The following is a 14,539-nucleotide window of genomic DNA, read 5'->3' on the forward strand; positions in this document are numbered from 1 at the left end:
TTAGAGTCTTCACCCATAGGGCTATTCAGCCCTGGTGACTGCAGTAACTGTCCTGCCTCCTTCTGGAACCAGGTCCTAGCAAGCTTAGAGCCAGAGGCCCTGGACACCTGACACCACATGGTTGCTTCATCACACTGCTGACTAGGATGTTCTGTTTAGCTGCTCACCCATGACTTAACTCTCTTGCATTGTAATTGAGATGTCAGTGCTGATGTCAGATGCTAGCCTGGAACACCTAGAAGCCCCCTCTGTCATGCTTGCCTTTTTTGTAGGCAGGGGTTGGAAAAATCCTGCACTTGTTCTGCTCCTTCTCAAGTAGTGACCATATCCATTCTAACTTTTTGAATGACAGAAGTTGTTTCTCACCTTCGGTTCAGTTCTCCACCCCCATCCCTAGGTCCCCTGCTCCTCATCCTCCTCATCCCTCCACCCCACAGAACCTTCAGGAGTTGCTGTGGTGCTAGTTCCAATGTGCAGTGTTGTGACTGCCATCTAGTGACAGAATCGAGTACTTTCAGTTGTTTTTACATTTTATTCTCAGTGTATGTCTAGAAGTGTAGGGAGGAGATAAGCTTCATCACGCTTGTGTTCCTGGAATTCTTAACCGCTTGGCATCTTCACCCTAACAGAATGGGAAATAGGAGTAAGAGGATGAAGTAAAAAGACAGATTATCTAAGGCACCTAGGGTTTGATGGAATGGCTGTTTTCTCTGAGGTGAACCATCCAGCAATGTGCTCTAGCAATACAGGTAAATGTTCAGAGTCACAGCTATGACCATTGATCTTTGCACCTGTTTCACATCATTATCTCAGAACTATTCCTTGCTCAGATTTTCAGTATATACATGTTCATTTAGGCTCATTAACTTCTTTGCATGCCTGCCTATGTTGTTCAGGGAGAACCCATCTTGTGTCTCTAATCCTCTGAAGTTTTCTGAGTCTCTAACTAGTAAACTTGCCTGGAAACTTGCCAGACATACTCATTAACCATTGCCAGCAGCAGCAATGCTGTGCAACAAACCAATGTAATTTCCAGCAGCACCCAGTAACAAGTTTGTGTAAAGATAGTTGCTCGGGTGAGCCCTTCTGAGCTGGCTTCCCTGCCTGCTGTGCCTAGGGTTTGGGTCTGTGCATCTCTCCAGACCCACGCTGAGGAAGTAGCAGGCACTCAAGGTGTGTTCTTACCTAAAAGCAGGAGCAGTGCTGCTAGAGGCAGGCAAAGCTGTCATCAGATGTGTCCTCTTTAATCATACCCCCCTTTATTCCACCAGCCCCAGCTAGTCATTTGACCAAATTGAAAGCAAGGGGATTTTCTATATCCCAAAGGAAAGGGGGTGCAAGTAGATGAATATTTTTCTAGCAATGCTCCAATCCATGTCTGCAAATAAAACATTCAGGTAAGATCAAATAAGGCCTTTTGAGACAACAAAGACTTACTTTTGTCATACCAGAGTGACCATGATGAAAGCGTCTTTCATATCAAAGCTATAAGCCTTGAATGACCTTTTTTGTTTTGTTTTGTTTTTTGAGACAGAGTTTCTCTGTGTAACGCTGGTTGTCCTGGAACTCACTTTTTAGACCAGGCTGCCCTCAAACTCACAGACATCCTCCCGTCTCTGCCTCCCAAGTGCTGGTATTAAAGGTGTGTGCCACTGCCGCCGGCTTGAGTGACCTTTGAGTTTGGAAATGTGCTCTGCTCATTTTCATACACACTCTGCTTAGTTGAGTGCCTGGCTCAGTGAAAGAAGCTATGTGGTAGAGTAGGTTCAAGCCACTATGACCAAAATTCCATAAGCCGGGGAGCTTATAAACAAAAGAAAATTATTTTTCATCGTGTTGATGACTGGGAAGCCCAAGTTTAGGGTGGCAGCAGATTCAGTGTTGGAGGAGGGTCCATTTCCTGGTCCACCAATGGTGATGTTCTCATTGGATAGATGCTTCTTACGTCACCATGGTGAGAGGGATGAGCTGCGTTTAGTAGACTCTTGTATAAGGACACTAATCCCATTCACAGGTTCATTGTAGTTTTGTCTTCATGACCCAATTCCCACTCAAAGATCCCTCCTCTTAATATCATCACTCTGAGGGAAGTAGTATTTTATAATATATGAATGGGGTTTCCTAAGACCATAACAACAGGATATTAGTAAGCTTAGAGAGTTGAGGCTTCTCCTCACCCTTTAATGATGGTAATTCTTATGTTTCTGCCCAAAGAAATCTCAACTGTTCTTGGCCAAGGTTAGATACTGACAATTATAATTCTTGAATTGTTGTATTTCTCCCATCTGTTGTCCAGTGCTGTGTTGTTTAGGTGCAGAAATTATTATCCTTTCTGTATACATATAAAATGATAATCAATTGGCCCATTGTTCACTTAACCTCTACACAGCCTCACTCTTTCTGATGGGACAACATGGGCCTTCGACCCCTAACCTGACTCAGATGCTGAGACCTTGTGCACACTATTCACACACAAGAATGTGTGAAAAGGTTTTTGTTTGCTTGTTTGTTTTTCCATACATCCTGAGACTTCCAAGGCTGGTCTGAAAATCATTTGAGGAAGGGCAAGAGAAGGGGATTGGCTTAAGATTTCCTAGTTTTTGAAGGCATGAATGGGGTAAGGGTTCCCATTCATGGGCAGTAATTTGTGTGGTCTGACTCCTGCCAGGTTTAAAGGCTTTCTTGCCCATTGCCTCTTATGTGGGAAGATGGGAAAGAAGGAAGTTCCAAGTTGTCAGCAGCCAAACATCCAAATGGTCAAGCAGGGGGCTGGAAAGCTGGCTCAGCAGTTAAGAGTGTAAAGCACCCACAGCTCTAGCATAGGACCAGAGTTCAGCTCCCAGCACTCATATTTGGGCTGCTTATCATCTCTCAAAACTCCGGCTTCAGGGGATTGGAATCTTCTTCTAGCATCCATGGACACTGAACTTACCACACACACACACACACACACACACACACTCAAACACTTCAAACAAATACCTTGCAGAGCATGGTGGTGTATGCCTTTAATCTGAGTACTGAAGAGGCAGAGGCAGATGGATCTGTGTGAGTTCAAGTCAGCCAGGGAGGGCTATATACTGCAGCCCTCTGTAAAACAAACAAACAAACAAACAAACAAACAAACAAATAAAAAACCCATCCATCAATCAAGCAGAACCTGCATCATACCTTCAACCACCTGCTGGCAGTGCCCCTGCCCCCCCCCACCGCTCCCCCTGCTGGCTCCCTTTACCTTTGGTTCCTTTCCCACTGTTTCTGGCAGGTACAAAGGTCCCCCCCCCCCCCCCCCCGCCAGGCTGCATGGTTAGCACTGGCTAGCTGCATTACTTATTGAGGCATGGCAGGCTGAGACCTGGCTGCATTCTTTGCCTGCCTAAGCATGCTAAATACAGGAGCTCAAATTTGACTTTATTTTTCGGTTTTGGAGTAAATGGCTTGTGTTTATTTGCTTTATATGACTGAACATTTTCATCTGCTCCTGAGATCACTGGAGACTATCTGTACATCCACTCATGGTTGAGTAAATTTGAATTTGTGTTCTTAGCATATCCTCCCGTTCCTTATGTTCTCAATTCCTTTATCTTTGACACATATTTGCAACATTTTTACTATTATTTTCACTTATTTCTTAATCTACTTGGTTTTCTTAAATTAAATAAACCTTGTCTTAAGGCAGTGCCACCCAGACTTTGCCTGTTTATCATGACACTTAGTTACTTTCTGTAGCATCTTCCAGTTTCCAAGTCAGTAAGCAGATGCATCATAGGAGTGAGGATGTGCACGTCTAAATAGTGAGGGTGGTCCATGCTTGGCTTCAGAAGCACCAGTTGAGTATTGTTCAAGTAAAACTCAGAGGAAGGATCCTTGCCCTTGAAGACCGAAGGATGAATTTTAAAATGTAAAAATGGGAGGCAGTGGGAAAAGCCAAAAGGAGGATAAGTGGGGCAAGCCAGAATTCCTAGACAGAAATGCAGGTGACTCTCAATAGTGAATTAATCAGAAGATTTCTGATTTCTTAATGGGGGGTAGGTGGGGAAAGGAAAGAGAGAGAGGAGGGGAGCGGGGGAGAAGTCTAGGATCTGTGTGTGTGTGTGTGTGCGTGTGTGCGTGTGTTTTGTGTGTCAACTTGACATAAGCTAGAGTCATCAGAGAGGAAGGTCCATCTGTTGAGGCGATGCCTCCATGAGATCCAGCTGTAAGGCATTTTCTCAATTAGTGATCAATGGGGGAGGGCCCAGCCCATGGTGGGTGGTGCCATCCATGGGCTGGTGGTCTTGGGTTCTATAAGAAAGCAGACTGAACAAGCCATGGGAAGCAAGCCAGTAAACAGCTTCCATCCATAGCCTCTGTATGAGTTCCTGCCTCCCAGGTTCCTGCCCTGCTTGAGTTCCTGTCTTGGCTTCCTCCAGTGGCAGAAGTGGAAGCCCAATAAACCCTTTCCTCCCCAACTTGCTTTTGGTTGTGGTGTTTAATCACAGCAGTAGAAACCCTAGCTAAAGCAGTGTGAGAGGGTAAGTAAAATCCAATTTAACAATGAACTGTGACTACTAGCCTGGAAATCTGGAGAAAATGGACAGAACCTAACCTCAATCCTTGATATTACTAGACATTAGACCTTACACTGTTCACTTTGACACCCCTTTTAATCAAACCTTGGGATGAAAAATAGATGAGATCTCTCTTTAATTAATTAATTTTTAAACTTTAAAAATTGTGTTATGTATATAGGTGTATATATGTGTGTATATTCGAACCACATGCATGCCTGGTGCCTGCAGAGGCCAGATTAGGGCATGGGATTCTCTGGAACTGGAGTTACAGATGATTGTGAACCACCATATGGGTTCTGGGAATGTAACCTGGATCCTCTGGAAGAGCAGCTCTTGATTGCTGAGCCCTGACATAATCTCTCTTTTAACAACTTATAGAAAATATCCAGACTTTTGAGTGAGTTCAGTGTTTGGACAAAGCGAGCAACCTTGAAGTTTCTAGGGATTCCAAGTTTGTATGTACTTCATGTTTATCCAACCGAAGGAACAAGAGCTATACCAAGCCAACAGTCCCCAGGCTAAATGGCACGGGTTCTCTGGGGCTAAATGTTGTCATTGGCATTTATTGCTCGTGGCTTTGGGAAGCCTGTTCAACCTGAACATCTCAGGTTCCTCCTCTGCCACGTGGGCTTAGATATGATAGGGTCTTCTTGGAAGTCTGCAGTGTGTGCTTAGATCTGTTCCTGAGGCCAGTGCTGTCGAAGAACAAGACTGGTCTCATGTGTCCTGAGATAAATGTGTATGGCCAGCTGCAGACAACAGCTATGGTGGACCTGTACCTTCAGTGTTAGTGAAGTTGTTTCTGATTCTGCCCTTGGCAAGTTGGAGACACAGGCCAGACCCTTGGCAGAAAAGATGTTTCGTTGCTGTGAGCAGGTCAGGAAGCCGCCAAGTGAAGCCCCGAGTTCGATTACGTACAGGGTTAGAATGAACTCTGTGGAAGGAAGTTCTTGTATAGCATTTCCCAGAATACTGGATTCTGCCTCTAAGGAGATTTTGTGGTTTTTCCTCTTTCATATAGGATGTTCTTTAAAAAAAAGAAAGAAGGAAAGAAGGAAAGAAAAAAGGATATCTTGGGCTTCTTTTTTTTGATGCAAAATATAAAATATTTTCATTAATGTCTGAGTTTTCATGGAGGTTCTGGTGACTGCAGAGGGCAGAGGGATTTGCCACTTTCAAGTCCTGAGATTCAAGCCCTCTGTTCCTCTGTCCCATGAGAACAAAATCTCAGCCACCAAATACCAGTGTTAAGTTTTCTTCTTAACTAATGCCAGCGTCCTTGGTCTTGTACTTGACATTTCTGTCTCATCATCCTCCCTGAGAATGTGCCCCAAGCTACTCTAAGACGTTTTCAAATCAAAACTAAAGTGCAGAGGGTTGCTTCCCATAAGGCACATGTGAAACTGCCAGCCTAGCTTTGATTCAGGATTATTTGGGAATGTTTACTTGAATTTTTTATTAGATATAATGTAGTGTGTGTGTGTGTGTGTGTGTGTGTGTGTGTGTGTGTGTGTGTATGTGTTTGTGTGTGTGTGAGAGAGACAGAGACAGAGAGAGAGACACACACGCACAGAGAGAGAGAGAGAGAGAGAGAGAGAGAGAGAGGGAGGGAGAGAAGAGAGAGAGAGAGAGAGAGAGAGAGAGAGAGAGAGAGAGAGAGAGAGAGAGAGAGAGAGAGAGAGAGAATGCCTCAATGCATATGTGGAGGTCAGAAACCAACTTGCAGAAGTCCTTTCCTTTCACTATACAGGTGCTGAGGTTCAAGTTCAGGTTGTCAGGCTTGGTGACAAGCATCTCTATCCACTGAGCCATTTGCCAGCCCTATGAGGAACCTTTGTATTCCATCCTGTTACCTTCTAAAGTCTTAGAATGAATATCCCATTAATAAAGGCTGCATTTCCTTTTATTACTTTTACTGGCATAAGGGTGTGCTTTCTGCTACCTGTAATGGTGGTATGCTTATTCAAAATATTTGCTTAAGGAGGAGATAGATCATGCTTTTCTGGGTGTTAGTTTTGCAGTGACCTCTTTTGTCAATTTGTTAGTAAGTTAGTCATAATTCCGTATGTCACACCCTTACTGACACATTTTGTATAAAACGAATAAATTTATAGGATGGTCTATGTGATTTCTGTTCAAAGGCAGGTAGATGCTTTTCAAGAAGGTTTAATTAACTGGTTTTCTTTGACTGCTTCTTAGAATATTGGGTTGATTGGGGTTTGTATATTTATTGCCACATAGGTTGGGGCTCTACCTCAAAGTCCATTAGAAAAGCATTTGATAAATTTAAGAGATGGCAAGAAGCCAGCGTGCCTGGAATGTAATGGGCTAGTAGAAGGAGTAAGATGAGATGAGAGGAAACAGATTACAAAAAGCCTTTGGGCTGTAGTCCTTGGTGTGTGTGTGTGTGTGTGTGTGTGTGTGTGTGTGTGTGTGTGTGTGTGTACCTGTGTTCTCATGCATCTAGGTGCCCTTGTCCATTCTTGTGTGGTAGGGGTAGAGGCACACAAGTTTGATGTCTGGTGTTTCCTCAGTTGATCTCAACCATATTTTTTAGGACAGGACCTCTCATTGAACTAGACCTTTCTGTTTCAGCAAGACTGTCTGGCTAGTGAACCCCTGAACTCCAACCTGTCTCCTTGCTCTGACCCAGCTCTTTGGTTGCAGATGCATGCTGCCGAACCCAGGTTTTATTGGAGTGCTGGGTATCTGAACTCAATTTTCATGCTTGACTTTCACCAGGGAGCCACCTCCCTGGCCCCTACAGGTTGGAGTCTGGAGTCCAAGTTCTGTGGACAGCCGGGAGTGAGATATGGTCTGGGTCATGTCTTTAATAGATTGCTCATACTGTCATGGGGGAGACTCTTCATGCTGGTAAAAGGGGAATGAGGCAGCCTCTGGGAAGGAGAAGGTAGGGTGTTGGAAAGATGGTGGTGTCCCAGATTATGGCAGTACTTGCTGGAGATAGCAACAAGTGGTTTGATCTTTGGTGTGGTATAGATAGAGAGCCCACAGCATTACCGCTGGAGCTCAGTCCTCACAGGGCTGCAGTGTGGCTAGCCATAGCCCCCCAACAGCCAAGCTCCTCTCCTGGTGGGGCTTTACTGCAGACTTTCCTCATCCACTTTTGAGATGGAGCACCAGCTTGCCTGCCTAACTCATGATACCAAATTAGAGGAATAGTCTGTCTCTTGCAGTACAGACTTGTGACCGTGAACATTTGTAAAGAGCTGGTTTGTCCCACCAAAGTCCATGGTCACAGCCTTTTGCTTTGTAGTTCTCTCTAGCATGAACGGTTCTGTTCTCCTGGAAGTGGAAGTGTTTCCTGTGCTTCCGGCTCAGCTAGTGGGGTGATAGTTTTAATATCTCGCTGCAGTTCCTGTGTACACTGAGGTTGTATTTCTGGGATAAATGTCATTCAGATGAAAAGTGGACTAGAAACTTTTTGACCCACTTACAGCCTCAATTCTCCCGAGAAACTCTTTCAAACGGTCTTGGCTTTCTTGGTTGATCAAGAGACTAGAAATGGCTTGCATTCATTCGTGTCTTGTTCCCTCTCTCTCTGTTTTCTTTTTTAAACAGAGTTAAAAATAGAGATCTGTGATCTCATATAGAAAGTTTCTTTTATAATCTCCCTTAACACATCTGTGTTGTTCGCCATGGGGCATGAACTTTCAGCTCCTTGAAGACCGACACCTGACCCATTCTTTATCTGGCACTCACTCACATGCCTCTTCTCTTTTTACCCCTGCCCTGGTTGCTTAATTTGGCACTTTCCATGATCCTGGCTGTATTGAAGGGAAGGAATCCCCTTGTATCCCAGTCCTGACCGTGTCTGGACACGATGTCTAACAGCTCTCCTTCCTGTCCACACGTGATATGACGTCTTTACTTTGGTTATTTGGAGGGTGGTTGCCGGCTGGGATTCAGGTGATGTGCCTTTGAATTTTCTGACTCATTTTGTGCTCCTTTGTAACTGGCTTCTCTTGTGATCTTCCAGAATACCAGGCTGCTATCCTACATCTGAAGAGAGAGCACAAAGAAGAAATCGAAAACCTGCAGGTATATCTCTTTGATTCTACTGAACTGGCCTTCTGATGGTTATTTTTCTTGTGTGCTGAAGTAAATATTCCTCTCTTGTGGGGAGTATTCTCGGTAGCAGCTGCAGCTTCCAGCTGCCAGTGGGCACCAAGTGAAGTAAATATTCCTCTTAGTGGGGAGCATCTAACTAGATTTCATCTGCAGCTCACAGCTGCCAGTGGGCATCAACCTTATTCCAGGATGAAAGCCTGTGTTTAATAAACTCTGGTTTCTAACATTGAAAGAAATTACTCTAAATGCTTTTGGCTTTGGCAAAGAGTGATTCTGTATTTTTAGATCAGGAAAGAAGAGAGTATTGAGACTTTCACTGATCTCGGGAAGTATTTTAAAACTTGACGTTGCTGTACACCCTGGAGTTGATTTCTGTCCCACTCAGTCCTCTGTGTGCCCCTTAGCTCCTCCCTGGGGCATGATATCATTCAGATGAACAGTGTGCTGAGTCATCCTGTGTCCTCAGGGAGTGCTGACAGGTGCCAGTGGGTCCTCCTCTGTTTACCATCGAATTGTCAGTCTCTAGGTTTGTTGTTTGCTTACAGGGCACATGGCAGGAAGTTCAGAGTCTTAATTTCAAGCCGCTGGATGGTGAATCAGCCCTCAAGTCTAGGTTATCGTGGGTGGGGTAAGCCACATCCATTATTCAGGAATAGTGGCAATTTTTAAATGAAACTCCTACTCCCTTAAGTATGAACTCATTATTTGCCACTTTCATCAGTTTGTGGCTAAAATATCCTTCCTTTTAAATGTTATTGACAAGTAGAAATTATAATTTATAGTACCTGGCATGTTTGGAAATAGCGTGCATTCTGGAGTGAATAAATTGAATTTACTTATAAATGTGCTACTTCAATGAATTTGTGGATCAGATGTTCCTATTCATTTTATTTTTGTTGACAAAAAGGAATTGAATATAATTTATGGTTCACAACATGTTTTGGAATACCATACTTTGTTATGTGAGTGAACTTCATTTACAAATGTATTACCTCATATACTTACCTGATTTTTAGTAAGCAGACTCCAGTCTGTTAGCAGTGCTGAGGTCGGTAATTCATTGCTGCTAGAGTGTCCACTACAAGCAAACACTTCAACTTACTTCTCATCTCTAACTGAAATTTTATGTCCTTTGATCAACCTCTCCTCAGTTATTTCGCTACCTATCATCCCCAGCCCCTGAATCTACTTTCTTAAATCCAACCTATAAGTGAAATCACACAGTGTTTATCTTTCTGTGCCTGGTTTATTTTTCGTAACATCTTTCAGCTTCATCCATATTACTGAAAATGACAGGATTTTCTCTTTTTTTTTTTTTTTTTTTTTTTTTTTTTTTTTTTTTTGGTTTTTCGAGACAGGGTTTCTCTGTGTAGCTTTGCGCCTTTCCTGGGACTCACTTGGTAGCCCAGGCTGGCCTCGAACTCACAGAGATCCACCTGGCTCTGCCTCCCGAGTGCTGGGATTAAAGGCGTGCGCCACCACCGCCCGGCGGATTTTCTCTTTTTTTGCTGAATAATATCCATTGTATTAAGCATATTCTTTATCCTTCCCTTCTTTTGCAGACACGCAGATTGATTCTATGTCTTCCCTTTTGTGAACAATGTTGTAGGGAGCACAGGACAGCAGCTATAGCTTCCTTGTGAACATATATAGTAGCAGAGCTGCTCATTCATACGGTGGTTCAGTTTTTAATAATGTTACTAACTTACATTCCCATGAAAGGAGTTAATGGCTCCCTTACCATGTCCTGGCCAGCACTTGTTGCCCTCCATTTTTTTTTTAATTTATTTATTAATTATGTATACAGTGTTCACCCTACATGTATGCCTGCAGGCCAGAAGAGGGCACCAGAGCTCATTATAGATGGTTGTGAGCCACCATGTGGTTGCTGGGAATTGAACTCAGGACCTCTGGATGAACAGCCACTGCTCTTAACCTCTGAGCCATCTCTCCAGCACGCCCTCCATCTTTTTTAGTAATAGCCATTAGGACAAGTGAGAAAGGATACCCTACCATAGTTTTAATTTGCTTTTCCCTGATAATTAGTGATGCTGAGCATATTTGCATATCCCTGCTGGCCATTTTATGTGTACCTTTGAGAAATATTGATCCTTTCCTTCCTCATTTTAAAACCTCCTGGTTTTCCTGTTAGGAGGTTATCTGCATTCCTTGTATATTTTGTTGACTAACTACTTATCAGATATGCATAAATTCCTCCTTTCAATTTTCTTTAGTATGTTTTCAAATGCCATAGAAGGGTTAGCAAGGTAGCTCAGGGGTCACCAAGTAGTTACCTGGTTCAATCCTCAGGGCCCACATGGTAGAAAGAGAAATGGGACTCCTATGTGTTGTCCTCTGATCTTCACAGGCATGCCATAGCATGAGGACATGTGTGCATGTTTGTGTGCAACCCCACCCACCCACTCACAAATAGTATATGAATAAATAAATGTGAAGAAGGCAAGTAATTTAAAAAAAAAAAAAAAAAGGTGAGACGCTGCGTTGGGTTTCACCTGAAGTCATTGCAAATAGCTAGTGTACAGATTCACATCACCCACATTCACACTGATATGCATGGTTTGGAAGAGGGAATGAGTTAATTTAACAAAGAAACAAAGTGGAAAAGTGCATCTCACGCCTAGGGGAAAGGGACAGATGGAGCCAATTTCCTTGTTTGTAAAATGATGTCACTTCCTTTTTCTCTGTAGTGGAATGAGAAAGGTCCCAAGTTGTCCAAGAGGATTTGAAGTTGCTGGTGGATAGTTAAAGCATGGTTAAGAGAACGGTTGGGATAGGAGTGCTTCCATAGACAGGGTTAGTAACAGTGAGGTGGTCAGAGTCTTTGGTTTTCCCGCTTGCAAATCAGCTCTGTGAGGAATGGGCCAATGAAATAATATTCACACTAGAGGGAAATGCTTAGCTTTGGAGTCTTTACTCCAGTGGGCACTGAGCTAAGCATATTACATGTAAATGATACTGCGAAAATCCTCTAATCCAATCTCTCAAATGAAGAAAAGCTTGCCATATTAGTCAACATGCCCACACTGTAGCAAACAGACACCATACGAGACTCAAAGCAGAAAAAGGTTTATTTTTGCTTCATGGTCTCAGTCCATGGTCAGTTGTCCTTGTTCCATTTGACTTATGTTAGGTGTGCATGGCAGAAAAGGCCTGTTGACTTCACTGAGTGTGTGAAGCGAAGAGAGAGACAGGAGGGACCAGGATCCCAATGTTCCTTTTAAAGACAACCCGCCCCCCACTGTCCTCACTTCCTTCCACTAGGTTCTCCTTCCTGAAGGTCCGGTCAGCCGCCTGTTGTCCTATGGGCTGGGGACCAAATTTTGAACATATGGGCTTTGAGGGAACATTGGACATCCAGACTAACAACAAGAGATGGGAAAGTGAAGAGGAAATGACAGGGAAAAAAATATAGTGTGATGCTGATTCCTGCTTTAAATATGAGTCGGATTATGATACGATTAGCATTATTGAACATTAACAAATTTTCATAATTATACTTTAGAGGTTTTGGAGAGTAGGTTTCTTAAACAATTACCCACTCTTTTGATGCTATTGGTGAAGTTAAATTTTTTTAGACCCCAAATACATTGGTTATGCCAAGTTGCAGAACCCTGTGGCATGCTACGGCTGTGTGGGCAGCAAGCCCAGTTTCTATAGTTGAATAGTCTTGAAGCATACTGCAGTCACAGGCAGACAGCCAGCGGTCTGTGGTGTGCCCCCAAGAAACATTTTTGTTTCAAATATAGCACTTTAAAGATCTGAAATAGGAAGACACATTTTTAAATATAGAGATGTGTAAGAAATGGATTTCTAGCATTTTGTTTAAATACATTAGAAAATTTGGCTGTAATATTGTTCCATGTAACTTCCAACTGCTTAACATAGTAGCTGGTGTCCACTTTATCTGTACTTTTCTGTCCACCACTGTCTGCCCTGGGTGGATCACCTGCTTGCCTCCTGTGTGCTTCAATTAGCTCCCATTTCTGAATGATAATGCAAACAAAATGAGATGAATAGTTCAGCAACAATTAGCAACCCATCAGAGTAGATACCGTTCATAACATATACAGACCAAAACCCAGTCTGGCTGTACTTGTGGATTCTCTCTGAATATCACCCCTACCTATGGCAAATCCCACCAGACTGGTGTAAGGTAATGGCTGGGAGGCCTGATGCTTTGGTGCTCATATTTTTATGCGTGATGTCCCTGGAAGCCTTTAGTTGTGTTTTCTTTTTCATTGACAGGGCATGGAGAAGTCAGGTGTTTCAGGGCTTCCTAAGCCTGCCTTTCTGTACTGTTCTGGACCACAGAGTCCTCCAGCAATGGAAACTATGTAGAATGCTCTGGTGGGAGATTGGCCTTTGCAGACTTTCTCATGAAGGCCAACAGGTGGAGGAGCACAGAGCTTTTAGGCTCATTCATTCTCTTCATCTGACAGTTGTGGAGTAGCGTGAGAACCAGGCTTGATTCTCAGAGTAACTTTTCAAATGTGTACTCTCACACACATAAAGCTTTTTACTGATGTCTTGAATGAGTCAGATATTGCTGCCTTCTGCTTATCTGCTACTGTGCAAATGCAAACATTTGGCTGACGTTTTAAATAACCAGGGAAGGAAGGTGTGGAAGCCCAGACATTTTCTATGATGTCGTTATTTCATGTAATTTATAATTTTACCATAGGAAAGTTCTTTCTTTTATCTCCCTCCCCAAAAACATGTGTTTCTTTTAGTGTATCCCATCTTGAAAGTTTGGTCACTTCGTAATACTCAATATTGTCTAGTTCAGGTTTTGATAATCGTATGGTTTTGGCTTTCTTTGGGGAAAGACCGAAACTTCCCTTTTATGTTTCCTTAGAGCTTCTTGCCTGAGAAGCTTCTTTGTAGGGTTTGTAGGAAGCACTGCTCAGCAAGTTCATGATCACTGGGTAGAAACAGTTTAGACCTTTTCAGGCATTTGATAAAACTCATTCCCTTCCAGTACAATAGTCATTTCTTTGAGGTTGCTTAGGACCTAGGATTTGAAAATCACCATCACAAACTCCTTCCTATGGTAGTGTGAGAGAACTCGGTTCTCTTTGGCATCGGGGCTCCAGTTTCTTGCACAATGACCATATGAAATAGGGAACTTCTCTGAGACTTAGTTCCCCTGGTCTTAGCAGCTGTGTGGTATTGGTCTTGGTGGTGGTGAAACTAGCATCACCACTCCACTCGAGGGATGTTGAGTAGGACACACCCTGATGGCATTGGTTCTGTAGCACAAATGCTTCTCATTCTCATGGGTTAAATCTCTTTATCATTAGACAAATTGAGCTTAGAGTGCTTTTTGAGTTTTGTTGTTGTTGATGTTATGAGTATTTCTTCAGGACATTTGACTTACTCTTTGAATGTAACTTAACTGTGCTTTCAGTCCATTCTCATGCTCTGGTGCTCAATATCAGGATGGTCCAAACCAGATCTTCTTTATTTATTTTACTCATGACCTCATTTCATCCTAGAATATTTTCACGCAATCCTGTTGTTCTAAGTTACTTTTCTGTTGCTATGATAAACTCCATGACCAAAAGCAACTTGGTGAGGGTAGGGGTGGGTAAGTGGGGCTGAGGGCCAGGACAGGGTTGTTTGGCTTGTACTTTCAGGTCACATTCCTTCCCTGAAGGAAGTCAGGACAAGAACTCAAGCAGGAACTGAAACAGAAACAATAGAGGAATGCTGTTCACTTGTTTGCTCTCTGGCTCATCACGCTTAGCTAGCTTTCTTATAAAGCCCAGGCTAATCTGCCTAGGGATGGTGCTGCCCACAGTGGTCTGGACCTTCCTACATCAATTAGCAAGCAATATAGTGCTTTCATAGACATACTCATAGGCCAACTTTAT

General features: G+C 43.1%; 1 protein-coding gene across 3 annotated transcripts in view; it reads left to right on the forward strand.

The window, feature by feature from the left end:
• The window catches only part of LOC102908789 (formin-1), a 289,240-nt gene that overhangs the window by 60,499 nt on the left and 214,202 nt on the right, over nucleotides 1–14,539 (forward strand). For all 3 annotated transcript variants that reach the window (XM_076570309.1, XM_076570310.1, XM_006983846.4), the window contains one exon: nucleotides 8,554–8,615. In XM_076570309.1, the coding sequence (XP_076426424.1) occupies nucleotides 8,554–8,615 (62 nt within the window). The remainder of the gene's footprint in view (nucleotides 1–8,553; nucleotides 8,616–14,539) is intronic.

This window comes from Peromyscus maniculatus, chromosome 4, assembly GCF_049852395.1.
Source record: "Peromyscus maniculatus bairdii isolate BWxNUB_F1_BW_parent chromosome 4, HU_Pman_BW_mat_3.1, whole genome shotgun sequence".
In the NCBI taxonomy this organism is placed as follows: Eukaryota; Metazoa; Chordata; class Mammalia; order Rodentia; family Cricetidae; genus Peromyscus; species Peromyscus maniculatus.